Here is a 17,626-nt window from a genome sequence, read left to right as displayed (position 1 = left end):
TTTTAATTCATTCCCACCTTTGAACACACACACTGCCCGCACACACAAAATACGTTTTGCTGTCTAATGCTACAGCATTTTTCCAGCATTTTATTTTATTTTAAAAATAATACCAAATCTTCCTGCACATCAAGATTGCTACAGATAAAGAACTAAGGCAGATTCATCTATGATCATTCAAAAATCATAGGCCAAGAAAAATTACTGTGACAGACAGCAAAAATTTGATGGTCCTTTGTCCAGTATTTAGCTTGAGAACTACTTCTGTACAGGGCATCATCTGGAAAATGATAACTGAAATATCACTTGCAGCCATAGCAGGGAGAGAAATGCCTCTGTTAGGAAGTTAAAACTCTGTAATTGCTTTAAAGTCTATATTGTAAGCTATTTATATCATGTATGGAAAAGCAAAACTGTACAAAAATGATGCAACCAATTAACATGTGTATTTCCTTCCATTCGATTTTGTTTTGTCTTTCTAAAAAAAAAAAAAAAAGAAGAAGAATTAGTGTATGTACAAGCCTGCACTGCAGATCCATTTAGCATTTTTATAGTTAGCAATCCTTTAACTCAGTGTATATGATGATCAACTTAAACATAATTTTACAGTAGATACTCCAAGTGGGTAAAGTTTATCTAGATTCAACAGAGTATTAGTGAACCAAAGCAAATGTAGTCTACATGTGTATCCATCTTTGATTAATAAAAATCATGCCTCTTTTAAAAATCTTAATATTGTAATAAACTGTGTGCTATTTGCTCATGTAATGTAATTCTACAGAATGTAATTAGCACCTGCTTGTGAAACATCAAAATAAAAATGTAGATTCATCAGTTGGAAACCCTGCTGGTAAAATAGCTTAAAGCATCACAGAAATACATTTATGCAACCAGTTTGCATCTGAACAGTCACAGCTCTGTGCAGCAACTGAAACTAAATTAATGGCATGTTAGGATTTGCCCTCATGCGCTCTGTTGTGAAACCCATAGTCAAAGCTAAAGTGGATCTCATAAATGTGGTGTCAGTTATAGACTATACAACACATATAGTCTTGCTCTTGCAGGCTGATCAGAAGGCAGGGTAAGAAGTGTTTTATTTCTTTACTGACTTTTTTAAGATGCTCATCCACATCACATATGAGAACCTCCTATACATTAAGTCTCAACAGCCATCTGATGTAGGAAAGTGTCATTATCTCCATTTTACAGATGGGGAACTGAGGCAGATAAAAGGTGGGATTCACAAGTGGGGCATAAGCACCTGTTATGGAGTGGAATTCACAGCCCTGAATTAGGTGCCCAGGCTCTCTATGCTATGCATGTTGTGGGTGTTGGCACCTAAGAATGGAATTCACAAAAGCCATCATGCTGAGCAGGTTGCTGTTTAAGCTAGCCAACAAAGGAACAGGTTTAAGCCATGCACCTTTCAGGAGTTAGGTAATGTCCATCTTGACTCAGGAGTCACAGTTGTGAAAGCTTTGCTATAGTTAGTTGCCTAAGCTCCATCAGCTGTTTTCAAGAAAAATGAGGACACCCGCAGGCACCACCCATTTTACAACTTTTATCCAACTGGTTAGCGAACATGCCCAGCCTGGGGAAACCCAGGTGCAATTCCGCCCTCTGCCTGATGTGGCAAAAGGATTTGAACATGAGCCTGCCTTCCAGGAGGGGCCCAGAGGAACTGACTGTTAGGACATTTTGGGGCAGGGTGCTCTCAGTCTCTCCTGGTGAAGCTGTTCCACTGTATATTAATACTTAAATATGCATTAGGCCAAAGACAGAGTAATAACTATAACCCAATGAATATTTAGGCCACTCACGTGGGATGTGGGGGACCCAGATTTCAGTCTGCCTACACCTATTTAATTAGGCACAGTGGAAGAGTTTCAACAGGAGAGATGGAGAAACAGCTATCCAGGCATAAGCCTTAGTCCACTGGCTAGGACACCTCTCTGGAAGGTCAACAACCCAAGTTCAAATCCCTGTTTCAGAAGTAGGAACTGAACCTGTGTAGGTTGTTTAACTACTGGATTAAAAGTTCTAAAGGGGACACACTACTACCCCCTCCTGTATTGTGTGTGTTCATTTGCACTCACACTCTGCAGGCAAGACAGAAGTTCATTAATCCTTCTGAGGCGTAAGTGTGAGTCAGGCCCCAAGTGATACCAGGACTTACACAATTATGAACATGCTCAGCTGATGAAATTTAGGCAGTTGGGGACTTTAGTGGTGGAAACATGGGCTTGAGGGTCTTCAGGTACCTGCAAGGTTAGGCAGCAGCTTTGTGGTTTGCACCTGTATCTAAACTTTGGGCTTGGGCACCTAATTCTACCTTTTGAGTATCACTCAACGTGACTTCCTCAAAGTCACAGAAGGAATATGTGGTTGAGCTAAGAGCAGAACTCACATCTCCCAAGCCTCAGTCTATCATATTTATATGCAGCCTTCATCACCAATCTGGCCTAGCAGTCAGGTGCTAACTAGTTATGTCATGTGAAGGAGAGCATTAAACTGGGAAAATGAAAACTTAAGAACTGCATATAACAATATTCAAGAATACCACATAATGGTTCAGAATGAAGGGATGAAAAAGACTCTCACAATGGCCACGATCTTGAAGGCTTTGCATAGCTTAAGTCACAATGGTTAAAGTAAGTTTGCAGGTCAAATGCCTCAGAGGAAATACAAATTCAGGTAACTGTGGAGAGTCTCACTGTTATAGTTTAAAAAGCAAACAACTAGAAGTAACAGGACTTTAGCAAAGTATATTAGCCACCAAAGGACCAATTTTAAAATATTAGCTTTCTGAATCCCCATTCCCAAGATCTGTCATGAAGTCCCTGCACTGTCCTAAAGCCAACTGTCCATCTTTGGTAGAAATATGAGAACAGAAAATAAAGCACAAAGAAATGGTTCAAAGGAGCAAAACTAAAATCAAGCTGACATGGCAAAATCAAACTCATTTAGAGTTGCATACTAAAGTAACAAGCGATTAAAGAAAACAATTTCTGCAAAGATTATAAAAGTACAATTATAAAATAGCCTTTCAAACACTAACAGAATTTGATTTTGTATGGTATCTTTCACACAAACTGTGCCCAAAACACACTGCAGCCCTTAGTAATACAATTACAAAGCTAAGCAACAGACGGGGAAAAAATGCTGTGGGTGAGGGAAAAAAGATAAGCTCTCAGAGGGGACTTGGACACGAGGGAGAACCAAGATAAATCTGTTTCTTGCAGTAAGTCAGAAAGAAATAAAGGTTGTAAAGAAGTATTAAAACAACCCTATTTACCTCAGTTGCATTCTCCAATTCTCTGCTCTTCGTGCAAGGGGCTCAGCTTGTTTCTGAATCAGAAGGTTGTTTTTCTGGAGAACTGTCATCACTGAGGTCACTGTAGCTATCACTAGCAAGAAGGGACAGATGGTGAGAGTGGTGCAGAAGAAACAATTTCTTTGTCTAAAGCCCCACAACCACAATGACCCACACTAAGGCACTAAGCCTTCCTAACCAGGAAAACACATACGCACAGGCTTGTCTTTAATGCCATTGTAGTGTGTCTTCCTCAATGGGATTTAAGCACATACATAAGTGCTTTTCTAAACTGAGGCCTAACTAACTGATGAGACCCAGTACGCCATAAAGATGACATAATATTCTTTTATTTGGTACCATGTCTTAACACATAACAGAGGGCCGAGTGACTGCAGCCACCACTGATGTCACTGAGAGTACCAAGTTCTCAGCACAAAACTAGAAAAGAAATGTTCTAATTTACAGCAGAAAGCACGAAGAAATGGTTCAAAGCATGTTACATTTGTTTTCACACTGAGAAACATTTAGAGTAGAGTGGAATGAGAATTTTTCATTGAATGATTTTCCAACAAAAGTGCCCTTTTCACAAAATCAAAATTACCCACAAGAAATTTCAATACAGGCAGTCCCCGGGTTACATGGATCCAACTTACATCGGATCCCTACTTACAAATGGGGTAAGGCAACCCCGCACTAGCTGCTTCCCCCCAGCAGACCAGGGAGATGCGAAGCTAGCGCCCCCCTTCCCACCAGCAGATCAGGGAGATGCGAAGCTACTGCCTCCCCACCCCCTCCCCGAGCAGACCAGGAAGACGCGGAGCGGCTTTTTTCAGCAGACACCTCAGCTTGAGAATAAAGGACTAAGGGAAGTGAGGTGTGGGAGAATAAAACTGAGCTCTGGAGATATGTTTGGCTAGAGTTTCCCCTACACTATGTACCAGTTCCGACTTACATACAAATTCAACTTAAGAACAAACCTACAGTCCCTATCTTGTACGTAACCTGGGGACTGCCTGTATAGCAAAAAAAAAAAAAATTGATTTTCTGTCAGGCATATCAAAATGATGGCTTCTCAGTTGCCTTCTAGAAGGTCAAACTGACTAAAGCCTTCCCAAGGACTGACATGGCTGAGCATCCAGAATCTTCCTTCTTGGATCTACCACCTGCCTGCCTTCCCCTCAAGCAGCAGAGAGGAAAAGCGTCCAAGCACTCAGCCTTCCTGCCTCCTCCTAGCTCTGGGGCTGAAGAGACAGAGTACCCCAGGCTTTGTGCTTCTCTAGCCTCATTGATGAGGGGAAGCTAAGAAAAAAAATGGCGTATTAGTGAGTGAGAGAGCCCAGGTCAAGTGCCTCAGCCTTGCAGGGCTCATGCTATGGAGCTAAACATAGCAGAGCAGACTGCTTAGGGTAGAGCCCATGCTCTCAGATCCTTCCCTTTTGTGGGGGTCTCAAAGCACTGCCATTTTATAGCCTTGCAGCCGAAGTCTTGTGAGCGCAAGTCCAGTCCAGCCACAGCCATGCTGGGGATCTTTTATTGCCATGTGGACATTTTTCATGGGAAAGGATTTTCATTTTCTAACTAGGCCCATTTGTATGTATTTGTCTTGACCAAAATCTTAATTTAGATTTAAATTAAAATTCTGCTATTTCACAATCACATCCTCAAAACAAGATCATTACCAATGCACCCAAACACTGTTAACAGCTTTCCCTTTCATCTCCTGTTTCCTATAAAGATACATTTGTTTACTATCAGATACAAGCTAGTGGGCTAGTGATCATTTTATCAGTGAACAGAACAAGGAAGTGGTGATGGTGAAGAATTCATAGCAGCAGTGATCAGCTGAAGGAACATCAAACAGGCCACAGCAGTCATGATTAAACTGACTGAATTCTCTTCAGAAGAGCTCAGATGGACAGCTCCTTGCCCAGCCTATTGTAGAGGATGGGTACCTGGACTGGCAAGCTCATAGTCTCAATCACAGCTTTCTGTATGCCCACGATCATGCTCCGGGTGGATCCTTGGCCCTCTGCTTTGGTGTGCTCCCTCCCTTCCCCTCCTCCCCCAGCTGCTTTAGCACCCTGGCTACGTCTACACTGGCCCCTTTTCCGGAAGGGGCATGTAAATTTCACGAGTCGTCGTAGGGAAATCCGCGGGGGATTTAAATATCCCCCGCGGCATTTAAATAAAAATGTCCGACGCTTTTTTCCGGCTTTTAAAAAAGCCGGAAAAGAGCGTCTAGAGTGGCCCCGATCCTCCGGAAAAAGTGCCCTTTTCCGGAGGCTCTTATTCTTACTTCAAAGTAAGAATAAGAGCCTCCGGAAAAGGGCACTTTTTCCGGAGGATCGGGGCCACTCTAGACGCTCTTTTCCGGCTTTTTTAAAAGCCGGAAAAAAGCGTCGGACATTTTTATTTAAATGCCGCGGGGGATATTTAAATCCCCCGCGGATTTCCCTACGACGACTCGTGAAATTTACATGCCCCTTCCGGAAAAGGGGCCAGTGTAGACGTAGCCCCTGTGATCACTGTGGTGTGGTGAAAGAGCAAAGAATCAGTGGTCTCCTCTGACAGGTAGTGAGCTGGTGAGCTGACTGACAACCTCATTGGACTGCAGTTCAGGTAACTGAGAAAAGCCATTAAACTGCTATAAATTTTGCTGAGGGCTCAATGGAGGTAAACTCCATTTGCCAGTTGGCAAATTTGCAGGATGCTGGATTTAACCTTAATATCATCTTGTTTGTGTTATACTCATAGCCTAATTAAAACACAAAAATTGTAGACATATAGGATAGGGGTCTATGATAGCAAAATTGTCTGATTTAATTTCAGCCTTTCACTGCTAGGGGAAATCTGCAACAATGTAATTAATTATGTTCCTGGAAGACAGAGAATGTGGTCAGAATGAGTTCCTCTGCTGAGGCAGAAACACTGAAGGATATTAGATATGCTGACGGAAGCCTTCTTTTTTCAGCATAGTTGCAGCTACAGTGGGGGCTTTGTCAGAATTGCTCCATCACTAGAGGTTTTATTTTTTCATATTCTTGAGAGCTATAGCTATGCTGGTATATGTTTTAAGCGTAGACCGACCCACGGTTGCTTTCACATTTACTAAGTCTTAATGTACAGCTTTCTGTATTTATTTTGAGTTATGTATATGTGGCTGATTAACCATGTTAAAACAGTGGGTCACATAGGACTAACTACACGAACAATGTGAGGATTTTAATATGTGGGAAACTATTACCAACATGCACCAGCTATTGTGAAGGAAAATATTGCTAACAACATGATCAAGCATGCCAAATGCACACAGACACACACAGTTTCATCAGAGCATCATTGCCACTATACTTACTTCTTTCTGAATGTGCCCAAGGAAGCATGGAATAAAAACTTTGTATTATTAAAACAGTTATGTGTTTAATAGAGTATTACACAGAAATATTTCAAGTACAGTAGCTAATTGCAGTGTTTTTCTACGTTGTGTTAACACTAATTAAAAAAATAGCCTTTAAGTTTTCTATCAGTACTTACAAAATTGAAATTTTTATTAGTTTGAAGAAACTTGCCCCATCTTTGTGTTTTTCCATCCAGAATATATACCTTTAATTTTAAAAAAGCTGAAAAATTTTTGTCTTGTTTCATAAAAGAGTTAAAAATTTCCAGGCCGCTTCTGCTACCATTGCAAACCAATATCTATGTCAAGTTTATAAGATTTATTATAATATTAAATGTATTATACTGGAAAAAATCTGAGAAGCCTCAGAGTTGTATTATCCAACAAAGAGAATTCTCTTTTCTCTTTGGAACAAACATGTATTTCCTTCAAATTGCATTGAAATGCTGCACAGATATTACACATAAAGATTAAATAGTTATTTTGTGCTAGGAGGTGGCTAGTACTAAATACATTATATAAAACTCATTGAAGTGTGCTGGCTAAGAAAATGGTGGAAAAGTATCTTATTTCTTTCTTGGTTTTTCTGTTAATAAACTTTTGTCCTCTGAGGGTGTGTCTAGACTACATGCCTCCTTCGACGGAGGCATGTAGATTAGCCAGATCGGAAGAGGGAAATGAAGCCGCGATTAAAATAATCGCGGCTTCATTTAAATTTAAATGGCTGCCCCGATCTGCCGATCAGCTGTTTGTCGGCAGATCGGGGGAGTCTGGACGCGATGCCCCGACAAAGAAGCCTTTCTTCATCGACACAGGTAAGCCTCGTGAAACCAGGCTTACCTGTGTCGATGAAGAAAGGCTTCTTTGTCGGGGCATCGCGTCCAGACTCCCCCGATCTGCCGACAAACAGCTGATCGGCAGATCGGGGCAGCCATTTAAATTTAAATGAAGCCGCGATTATTTTAATCGCGGCTTCATTTCCCTCTTCCGATCTGGCTAATCTACATGCCTCCGTCGAAGGAGGCATGTAGTCTAGACACACCCTGAGAGTGATCCCTCACTGGAAAAAACCCAAAACTGTCTTCATTTCTTTCTGTGGGTTTTCTTTCAGCTTGTGTGTCCTGAACCACTGTTCAGTTGATTTGTGTTGGTTTGGCATCACCAGATTCCCACAACTGAGTGGAATAGACAGGTGGTAAAGGGTCGCTATAGTGGCTTCTGCGCAACCCTCCTTTGCGCATCCATAGCGAGAAGGCAAGGTCAAGAAAAAATGGAAGAGCATATGGTGTCTCTCTACCTTGTCAAACTCCAGCTCTCAGAGCAGACCCATTGAGCCTTGGAAATAATAATGGTGAAGACTCTCTCAGACACTTTGGCCCCAATTTAACTCCCACAGGAGTTAAAGAAAACAATTTAATGGATTTAAGAGAGTTGGATCAGGCCTTTTATGGCTTTAAGTAATTGTTTAAAAAGTACAGATTTCTTGGAATGAAATGATGCTATTAGCTTTGCAAAAGAACGTTTCCTCGGAGCCCTTCTGACACTAACACATCCGTGTTATATTTATCTACTCCGTCTTATCCTGCCTGCTGGATGTGAATGTTAAGACTCAAATGATCTTTTGGGATTGACTGTGCAGGAGTAATTTACGGTAAAATTTGGCTGCGTCTACACTGCACTGTAGTTTGAAATAAGATACGCAAGTTGAGCTATGCAACCTGCGTATCTTATTTTGAAATAGCTTATTTCATAATTTGGCACTGTCTACAAGGTGCCAAATTTCAAAATTACCAAGTATTCCAGAATGTCCTTTATGCCTTGTGAAATGAGGTTTACAGGGATGTTGGAATAGCAAACCCATTATATTTTGAAATAATGGGCACACTCAAAAGATGCAGAATAGCTATTTCGGGATACCTCCAGTATCCTGAAATAACATTGCAGTTTAGATGTAGCCTTTGACTTTTAATAAAACCATGAGTGAATTGTAATAAAATGAAATATCACTTGGGGCAAGAACAGATAGTCCCATACTGTAGCAAGCAGAAACATTCTTATGTAGGAGCAGTTTTTTACAGAGACTTTTATACAGCTGCATTCAGCCTCATACTCCTCTCCCAGCACTCAAACAAGAGTTCCATTAGTATCAAATTAATCTACATTTAGCACTCGGGGTGTCCCCATCTGTTTAGTCACTAGTTACTGTACCTCTCTTTTCTTTTTGTACACCATCATATATCAATGTAGTACCTAGGCGCAGCTAAGAGGAGAGGATTTCCTGTCTGTGTCTGGAAATCATCTGATGTGGTGATGGGGCATGAACGTGAGTTGCAGTGTGATTCCACTACTAATGTATCTCAGCTCCTACAGGGACAGGAAGTTAAAATCATGCCTAAACCTATGTTTCTTGCTGGCCACCCACTATCACTGAGCTGTCCGTTCTTAATTTTTTAAGCTTTAGGGAGCAGCCAAGCCAGACCATTTGTTGTTTCTTAATGTTTCTATTAAGAAATAAAAACAATAGGTAGTAGTAGTAATATGCCCCATTAGTATGGGTTGGAAAATTCTGATTAGCATTCAAACGGGCAGTGCGCCTTATGTACAGAAAAAGTAATTTTTTTGACAGACAGCTTCAGAGCTTTATATCTTTTTAATATATAATTGAGAAAAAGCCCATCTCTGGAGAGGTGAATAAGCTGAATTCAATTGCTATGGCAATTTTATTTCCTGTAGGAGGAAGAGGTAAGCTAATTTGATGAAGCAATGGTAGATGCACATTCACCAATAACTGAGTGCTAAGCAGGTACAGTAAGTTTAATACTAAAACTTCCCATGCTGATTTAAACATTTATTTTTAAGGAAATGATTCAATTTTTGGAAATCCGTGGACTAAGAGATGTAAATATTAAATTAGAAATGCATGATCTTTACTAAATATTCAGCACAAAGTGAAACACTTATTTCACTGCAGCTTTGTTCGTGAGATGTAATTAAATCTAAGTGATAATATTAAGAAGTTGTTGAATAAAAGGCTTGGCGAGAGAAGGATATATTTTATAAGCAGTGAATAAAATGGGAGCAGGACATGATGCCATAGTAACAGGCATAAATCTCAGAATGGATTGGGAGGATACAAGCCAAAAATGTCCTTTCAGCCTCAGGTAGTACGTAATATACACTGCCATGGAGGAGGAACTGTCCCCATTTACTAGATGAGCCTTTCCTATGCAAGTTAGACAGGATGCACTTAGATTTAATGCAAACCATGACTTCTAAAAACAAAGTAATGATACAGCTCAGTACTACCACTTTTTTCTTTTAACACCCAACAATACCTAATCAATACCTAATGGTGCAGATCAAATTTAAGTCAGCTGGAGATTCTCCTGCTGAATTCCCCCTGGTTATGTCTAGATTGCATCCCTTTTTCGTAAAAGGGATGCAAATTAGACGTATTGCAATTGCTAATGAAGCGGGGATTTAAATCTCCCCCACTTCATTAGCATAAAAATGGCTGCTGCTTTTTTTTGGCACGGAGCTTTGCCGGAAAAAAGCTCCAGTCTAGACGCGGATCTTTCGGAAAATAAAGCCTTTTCCGAAAGATCCCTTATCCCTTATTTTAAGAGGATCACTTATGTCCCAACTCACAAGGATTAGGAAGGAACTTCTCCTATCAGTTTTCCCATAATTGTCCACTTTCAGGGTCTCTTGCATCTTCCTTTGAAGCATCTGGTGCTGCCACTGGTAGAGGTAGGGTACTAGACTGACCATTGATCTGAACTGATACAGCAGTTTATAATTGGCGGGTGGGAGGGGGAGGGGAGTATTCACCACCAGAGCATCACTAAAGTCAGGACTTGTCACTGCAAGGGCACTCCCTCTGGCACTCCCTAGTGTCTGCGGCTTCCTCAGCTCAGCCAGTTCAGTCCCCCTCTGGTGTTATAAAATTTCAGCTGAAAATTCAAATAAACATCCAAACAAATGGATGCCTCTTCGGGTTACTGTGGCATTCTCTGCACTTCATCCCTATACCCAGGCTCTGCAGAGTTCTTCTTTACGTCTTAAACTAAGCATTGTCCTCCACAGCTTTCTCCCTGGTGGCTTTTTTCCTCTTAGCAGATTTCCCACTACTTCTTCTCTGCGGGGACTCTGGCAGTTTCTCCCAGCAACCTCCCTGCTTCTTAAAGACCTGACCCCACGGCCTTTCACATAGCACTCTCTGTCACTGGATTTTAAGAGGATCAGATAGGTCACTGCTGCACTCAAGGGGGGGAGGCATGTTTGCCCCAAAGTCTGTACAAAGGGGGCCATGTGAGATGTCAAATGAAAGCTTATGTTCTACTGATTCTATGTATGCTATTCATGTACTTGTGTGATATCTGTATGTGGAGTTAAAAATATGTACTCTGTGTTGATGCTGGAAGATTCTCTGAGACAGAGCAATGGGCCAGGAATGTTCAGTCAGTGACGATGCTAATTAGCAAGGCTCCAGGGACAAAGCTCTGAGGGTATGTCTACACTACCCCGCTAGTTCGAACTAGGAGGGTAATGTAGGCATACCGCACTTGCAAATGAAGCCCGGGATTTGAATTTCCCGGGCTTCATTTGCATAAGTGGGGAGCCGCCATTTTTAAAACCCCGCTGGTTCGAACCCCGTGCAGCGCGGCTACACGGGGCACGAACTAGGTAGTTCGAACTAGGCTTCCTAGTTCGAACTACCGTTACTCCTCGTGGAATGAGGAGTAATGGTAGTTCGAACTAGGAAGCCTAGTTCGAACTACCTAGTTCGTGCCCCGTGTAGCCGCGCGGCACGGGGTTCGAACGAGCGGGGATTTAAAAATGGCGGAGCCCCGCTTATGCAAATGAAGCCCGGGAAATTCAAATCCCGGGCTTCATTTGCAATTGCGGTATGCCTACATTACCATCCTATTTCGAATTAGGAGGGTAGTATAGACATACCCTAAGTAATTCCTTCCCATTCACATGGCTGCCCAAGAAAGGAGGGAGGCAAAATTGGCAGTTTGTCTGGGCTCTGCTTGAGAGGGCCCCAAACTGAATAGTACTATGACCCCACATGTGAACTCACAACACCTGGAGTGGGGAGCTGTACCTAGCCCCAAGAGACAGGCACTCCTTCTGTGAGACAGACACTCTCCAAAAAAAAAAAAAAAGCAGGCTTCCCCTCAGGGGTCATTTTTAGAAGGGTGAAAAGATCTCTGTCCCATTCATATTTGCACTCCTCACATATTCAGATATTGTATCCCTTCCTTATGTATCATATAGCTAAACTCTTTTCTCTTCTCTCAATCCCTCTAACTTGCCAATTTTCTTCTTGTTAATGCAGTGCCCAAAATGTAATGGAATACTTCAGAACTTGGTAGAGGACAGTTAGGCTAGGTCTAAACTACGCTAGACTTTTGAAAGAGGATATGCAAATTCCCGGGGAATCTCACTTTCAAAAGTGGTACTTCTTTCAAGCTCACTTTCGTTTATCGACAAGCCGCGTAAATCTCATTTTTTAAGGAAAAGAGGCTTGTTGACAAACGGAAGGGTTCACTGACAAAACCACGTCTAGATTACTTTCACTTTTGAAAGTGAGCTCAAAAAAGATATGCAAATTCCTGCAGAATTTGCATATCCTCTTTTGAAAGTCTAGCGTAGTCTAGACATACCCTTACTTCCCTGTTCTGCATTTTCTCAAGTGGAATCTCATTTCATTCTTTTTGACTCCTGTTTTTAAACTCTCCAAATCCTTTTGTATCATTCTTGTGCCCTAACTGGTGTTTCCAAATCTTCCTAAATTAGTATTGTTTGCAAATGTCATTCATATATTGTAACGCCCTTCTTCCAGAAGTTGGGGAAGACTAGGTCTCTGATTTCCCATAGGACACCTCTCATCTTTATATGGTGCTGCTTTTAAAAAAAGTTGTTTACTGTACTTCAGCAGCTTTACTATCACCATGACAGTGTTCTTATCTAAGCTAATTTCTATTCATTTTTCAAGCAAAATTTCAAAAGACCCAGTACCAAATTCTTTACTAAAATTCAAATATATTATATCTGAAGTTCCCTCTTTATCCACAAGCTATAGAATCAAATCTTTTCTCTGGAAATATTTATTTTTTATAAACCCATAGTGCTTATTGCCCCTTTCGGGTATGTATACAAAGTAATGACAATTGCTTAGCTTATTTCAAAATAGCTTATTTCAAAATTTGGTGCGGTCCACACTGCTAATTTCAAAATAAATCACTATTCCAGTACGTTCCTTAATTGTCATGCAACGAGGTTTACAGGAAGCCAGAATAAGAAATCTATTATTTCAAATGTATTTAATAAGAACATAACACAAGAACATAAGAACAACCATACTGTGTCAGACCAAAGGTCCATTGAGCCCAGTATCCTGTCTGCTAACAGTGGACAATGTCAGATGCCCCAGAGGGAAGGACCACCACAGATAATCCTCACATGATCCCTCCCTTATCACCCACCTCCAGAGAAACAGAGGCTAGGGACACCATTCCTACCCATCCTGGCTAATAGCCATTGATGGACCTAACCTCCATGAATCTATCTAGCACTTTTTTGAACCCTGTTAAAGTTCTAGCCTTCACCGCATCTTCTGGCAAGGAGTTTCACAGGTTGACTGTGCGCTGCAAGAAGAAAAACTTCATTCTGTTTGTGTTAAACCTGTTGCCTATTAATTTTATTTGTTGACCCTAGTTCTTTTATTTTGGGAACAAGTAAATAACTTGTCCTTATTCACTTTTTCCACACCAGTCATGATTTTATTGACCTCTATCATATCCCGCCTTAGTCTCCTCTTTTCTAAGATGAAAAGACCAAGTCTTTTAAATTTCTCTTCATATGGGACCCATACCAAACCCCTAATCATTTTTCTTGCCCCTTTCTGTACCTTTTCCAATGCCAATATATCTTTTCTGAAGTGAGGCAACCACATCTGTATGCAGATTTCAAGATGTGGACGTACTATGGTTTTATATAGGGGCAATAAGATATTTTCTGTCTTATTCTCTATCCCTTTTTTAATGACTCCTAACATTCTGTTTGCCTTTTTTTTTTTTTTTTTTTTTGACTGCCGCTGTGCACCGAGTGGATGTTTTCAGAGAACTATCCACAATGACTCCAAGATCTTTCTCGTGAGTAGCTGTAGACAAATAAGTCCTCATCATGTTGTATACATAGTTGGGATTATTTTTCCAATTGCATTACTTGACATTTATCAACATTACATTTCATTTGCCATTTTGTTGCCCAATTACTTAGTTTAGTGAGATCTTTTTGAAGCACTTCACAGTCTGCTTTGGTCTTAACTATCTTGAGCAGTTTGGCATCATCTGCAAATTTTGCCACCTCACTGTTTACCCCTTGCTCTAAAGTTATCAAGAAATTTTATCTCTGCATCCTGTCCTGAGATGACGTGTATCCAATCAATATAGGGATAGTTGAAATCCCCCACAATTATCGAGTTTTTTTAATTTGACAGCCTCTCTAATCTCCCTTAGCATTTCATAGTAACTATCACTGTCCTGATCAGGTGATCGATAATATATCCCTTCTGCTATATTCTTATTATTGGAGCATGGAATTACTATCCATAGAGATTCTATGGAAAATTTTGGCTCATTTAAGATTTTGACTTGATTTGATTCTACATTTTCTTTCACGCATAGTGCCACTCCCCCGCCAGCATGACCTGTTCTGTCCTTCTGATATATTTTGTACCCTGGTATGGTTGCATCCCATTGATTGTCCTCGTTCCACCAAGTTTCTGCGGTGCCTATTATATCAATATCTTCCTTTAAAACTAGGCACTCTAGTTCATCCATTTTATTATTTAGACTTCTAGCATTTGTTTATAAGCACTTCAATAATTTGTCAGTATTTATCTGTCTGCCATTTCTTGATGTGTTAGACTCTTTTTCATTTGATTGTGTCTCATCTGATCTGACCCATACTTCCATCCTCTCCTCCTGCCTAGAACACAGAGCATCTCTGTTAAGACATGTAGAACGCTATTTTGAGATAATGGATGTTACCCTGAAATAGTGCGACTGTGTAGACATACTCTTTTTGATTTAGAGGCCAGAGTTGCTATAAACCGGCATAGTTGCACTGAGGCCAATGGATATACACCAATTTGCACCAGCTGAGGATCTAGCCCTAGATGTTTAGTGATTTCTTTTACTTAATCATTGCTATATTACTTTACTAAGGAGAGAAAATATGTGTCTAGGATTGTAATTGTCAAAAATCACATTTGTTTTCTATTTTCAGAATTGACTGTTTTTCTCCCTAACAAATATACTTTACTAACAAATATACTTAATACACCCTAGGATAACCAATAATTGGAACGATTTTGAATTTTAAATGATCTTTTACCATGCCAGAAACATACTCTGCATACATATTCATTGAGAACAAAGAAGCACTTAAAGAAATTTCGAAAAGAAATTTCATTCAGAACCAATGAAATCGTTCTTCCTTTTGCCGTTTATAGTTTACCCATGTAATCCACTACTACAGGGGGCCATCAATTCTAAATTTGAAAATGGGATAGATAATGTTATGACCCACACCTCTAACAACTTTTGTAGCACTGGTTATGGATAATATTTGAATGTTATGATTTATAAGAGATGACCTTTAGAAGTCAGGAAGATGTTTGTTAAGTATGTACATCATCATAAAATGGCCAGGACCTTTAGAGTTGAGGTTCATTTGCATCTGAAAAAGCTACTGTAAACTCTAAGAACCACAATATTAGCAGTTTAATTTGACTTGGTAACTTTCATGTTCCTACTGAGTCTTCAGAAAAATTCCTTCCCATTGCTCTTCAATATGAGAATACATTTCAGAATTATTTAAAAGCAATGCCTGGGGAAAAAAACAAAACTGGTAAGTTTTGCATTTTACTTTCAGGATGGCAGAGCACTTCAAAGTTGGAGCTAAGAAAGTTCTTTTAGGTTGTTCTGGCTTCTCAGTAGCTTTGCCATTTCAACCTTAGTTCCCCCTTCCTCCAGTGCTCTTGTAATTATTACTATTAACAGGGCATATTTGATCATTAAAGTGTTTTATAAATATGAATTAATTAACACAGGCTGAAAAAAAATGCTATAAAAAAGTAATGTCCCAGGAACTTTACCTTGGTTATAGATATAGAGCTGGGTCTCTTTGCAATCAAGACACTTGGTTTGGCTCAGCCACAAAATTCTGACTTGGGTTCAAACCCTCCCCAGATCTGACAGATACTCAGTCTGGGTTTTCTGCTAAGTCCTCGTCTACTTGTTCAATATAATTACCTCACTGCAACTTAATAACCTTGACATTTACTGTTTCATTGCTATGGTCAGTCACCTTCAGATAGGATATGAACTTCACTTAACTGCATGAACACCCAGCAGACCTTTTTCCTGGTAAAATAACCACTAACTCAGCTTAAGTTGAGGGCCAGACACCTCCTGTGAGTTGAGAAATAATTTTCCTAGAACTGACTGCAGGGAGCTGGGATACTTATTTACATTTCATTACTGTAGTACTTATTGTTTCTGATCCTACTATTGTCAGTCTGTGAGAAAAGAGGAAAGAGGAAAAATACCACATGTGGCTCTTCAAATAACTGTTTTCTGCCAATCATGAGCCAAGATTTTTCTTTTGAACATAATAAAAATCAATATAAAAGCCCCCTTCCCTGCCCAATTTACTGTATCAATAAAGGATAGTCCTGCTAAAACTGTAGGCAAACAAGCAAATAATAAGGTTACCTTGGAGACAGTTTACATCCACGTTGCAAGTGTGCACTGAGTGTCCCAGTTGCTGCAAGCAAGAGACCAAGGTATGGAGGTGAAGGCTTCATAGGTCTCGAGGAAAACTCTGGGTGGAACTGGACACCAACAAAATATGGGTGATCTAAAATCCAACGGAAATAAAGAAAATGCTAGAAGCTAGGAAATAGAAAAGAGTTCTTAATGAAGCTAAATTTAATGGAGATTGCCTATCTCCTTAGAACTGGAAGGGACCTTGAAAGCTACTGTATAAGTAAAAAGATTTAACATGGGGCATTAAAGTTTCATGAATAACTCTCCAAATCTTATAATTTCATATGAATTTAATAGAGAAAAAGATCTTAATATTCTTCTATTAAATATAAAAAGTGTGTTTAGGTTTATCTTTCGTATTTACACTGTAGTTTCCGCACATTTTGTGTGCATATACAGAACATTTGTGTGCATATACAGATCCTGCAAGCTGCTGACTGTCTTCAACTCTCACTGAAATAAGTAAGCATCAAGATCACTTTCCTTCTGGTGGGCCTTTCCCTGTAAAGAGATACCATTAGAGGAGGGAGAAAAAGTTCGTTTGGTTTTATTTTGACTTGGAACACAAAATACTGAAATTATGCATACGAGGGAATGGAACCTGGCTCTGGTGTAGTCTGTATTGTAGGCTGCAGGGTGGAAGCCCTGGTGTCCCTAACTCCAAAACAGACTATGTGATCAGCTGTCCCAAAAGCTGGGGAGACCCTGGAGCCCTGGAAACACCTGGTCTACTGAGGATTTGGCCCACAGAGTTCCTTAGCTCTTGGCTGCCCATCAGCCTGCTGTGGAGTCAGGTAGACAATCGAGCAGGAAATCATCTCTGTGAAATGTTTTGATTTCACCAACCAATGTTTTGTTAGAATTTTCGTGACTCACTCCAGAGAATATATTTGCTCAATCTTTTCAAGAAGGACAAAGGAGATGATCCCAGCTGTGTGTACAACTGTATTGTAATCTTTGGTATAAACTATCATGGAACACAATACAAGAAATAATAGCAATGTGTAGGGTCACTACTAAGGAAGCAGAAGGCTTTTTGCCCCTCTAAGAGAATTCTGTTTTTTCCTG

At 40.2% G+C, this 17,626-nt stretch overlaps 1 protein-coding gene across 8 annotated transcripts in view; it reads right to left on the bottom strand.

The window, feature by feature from the left end:
- Positions 1-3,295: 3,295 nt before the first annotated feature.
- Positions 3,296-17,626, bottom strand: part of CTPS2 (CTP synthase 2) — a 178,979-nt gene continuing 164,648 nt past the window's right edge. For all 8 annotated transcript variants that reach the window (XM_075914163.1, XM_075914194.1, XM_075914171.1 and 5 more), the window contains 2 exons: positions 16,505-16,649; positions 3,296-3,407 (listed from right to left, as the gene is read on the bottom strand). In XM_075914163.1, the coding sequence (XP_075770278.1) occupies positions 3,338-3,407; positions 16,505-16,649 (215 nt within the window). In that variant the 3' untranslated portion in view covers positions 3,296-3,337. The remainder of the gene's footprint in view (positions 3,408-16,504; positions 16,650-17,626) is intronic.

Source organism: Pelodiscus sinensis, chromosome 1 (assembly GCF_049634645.1).
Source record: "Pelodiscus sinensis isolate JC-2024 chromosome 1, ASM4963464v1, whole genome shotgun sequence".
In the NCBI taxonomy this organism is placed as follows: Eukaryota; Metazoa; Chordata; order Testudines; family Trionychidae; genus Pelodiscus; species Pelodiscus sinensis.
The sequence above is the reverse complement of the archived record's forward strand: the minus strand, read 5'-3'. Positions and strand labels throughout refer to the sequence as shown.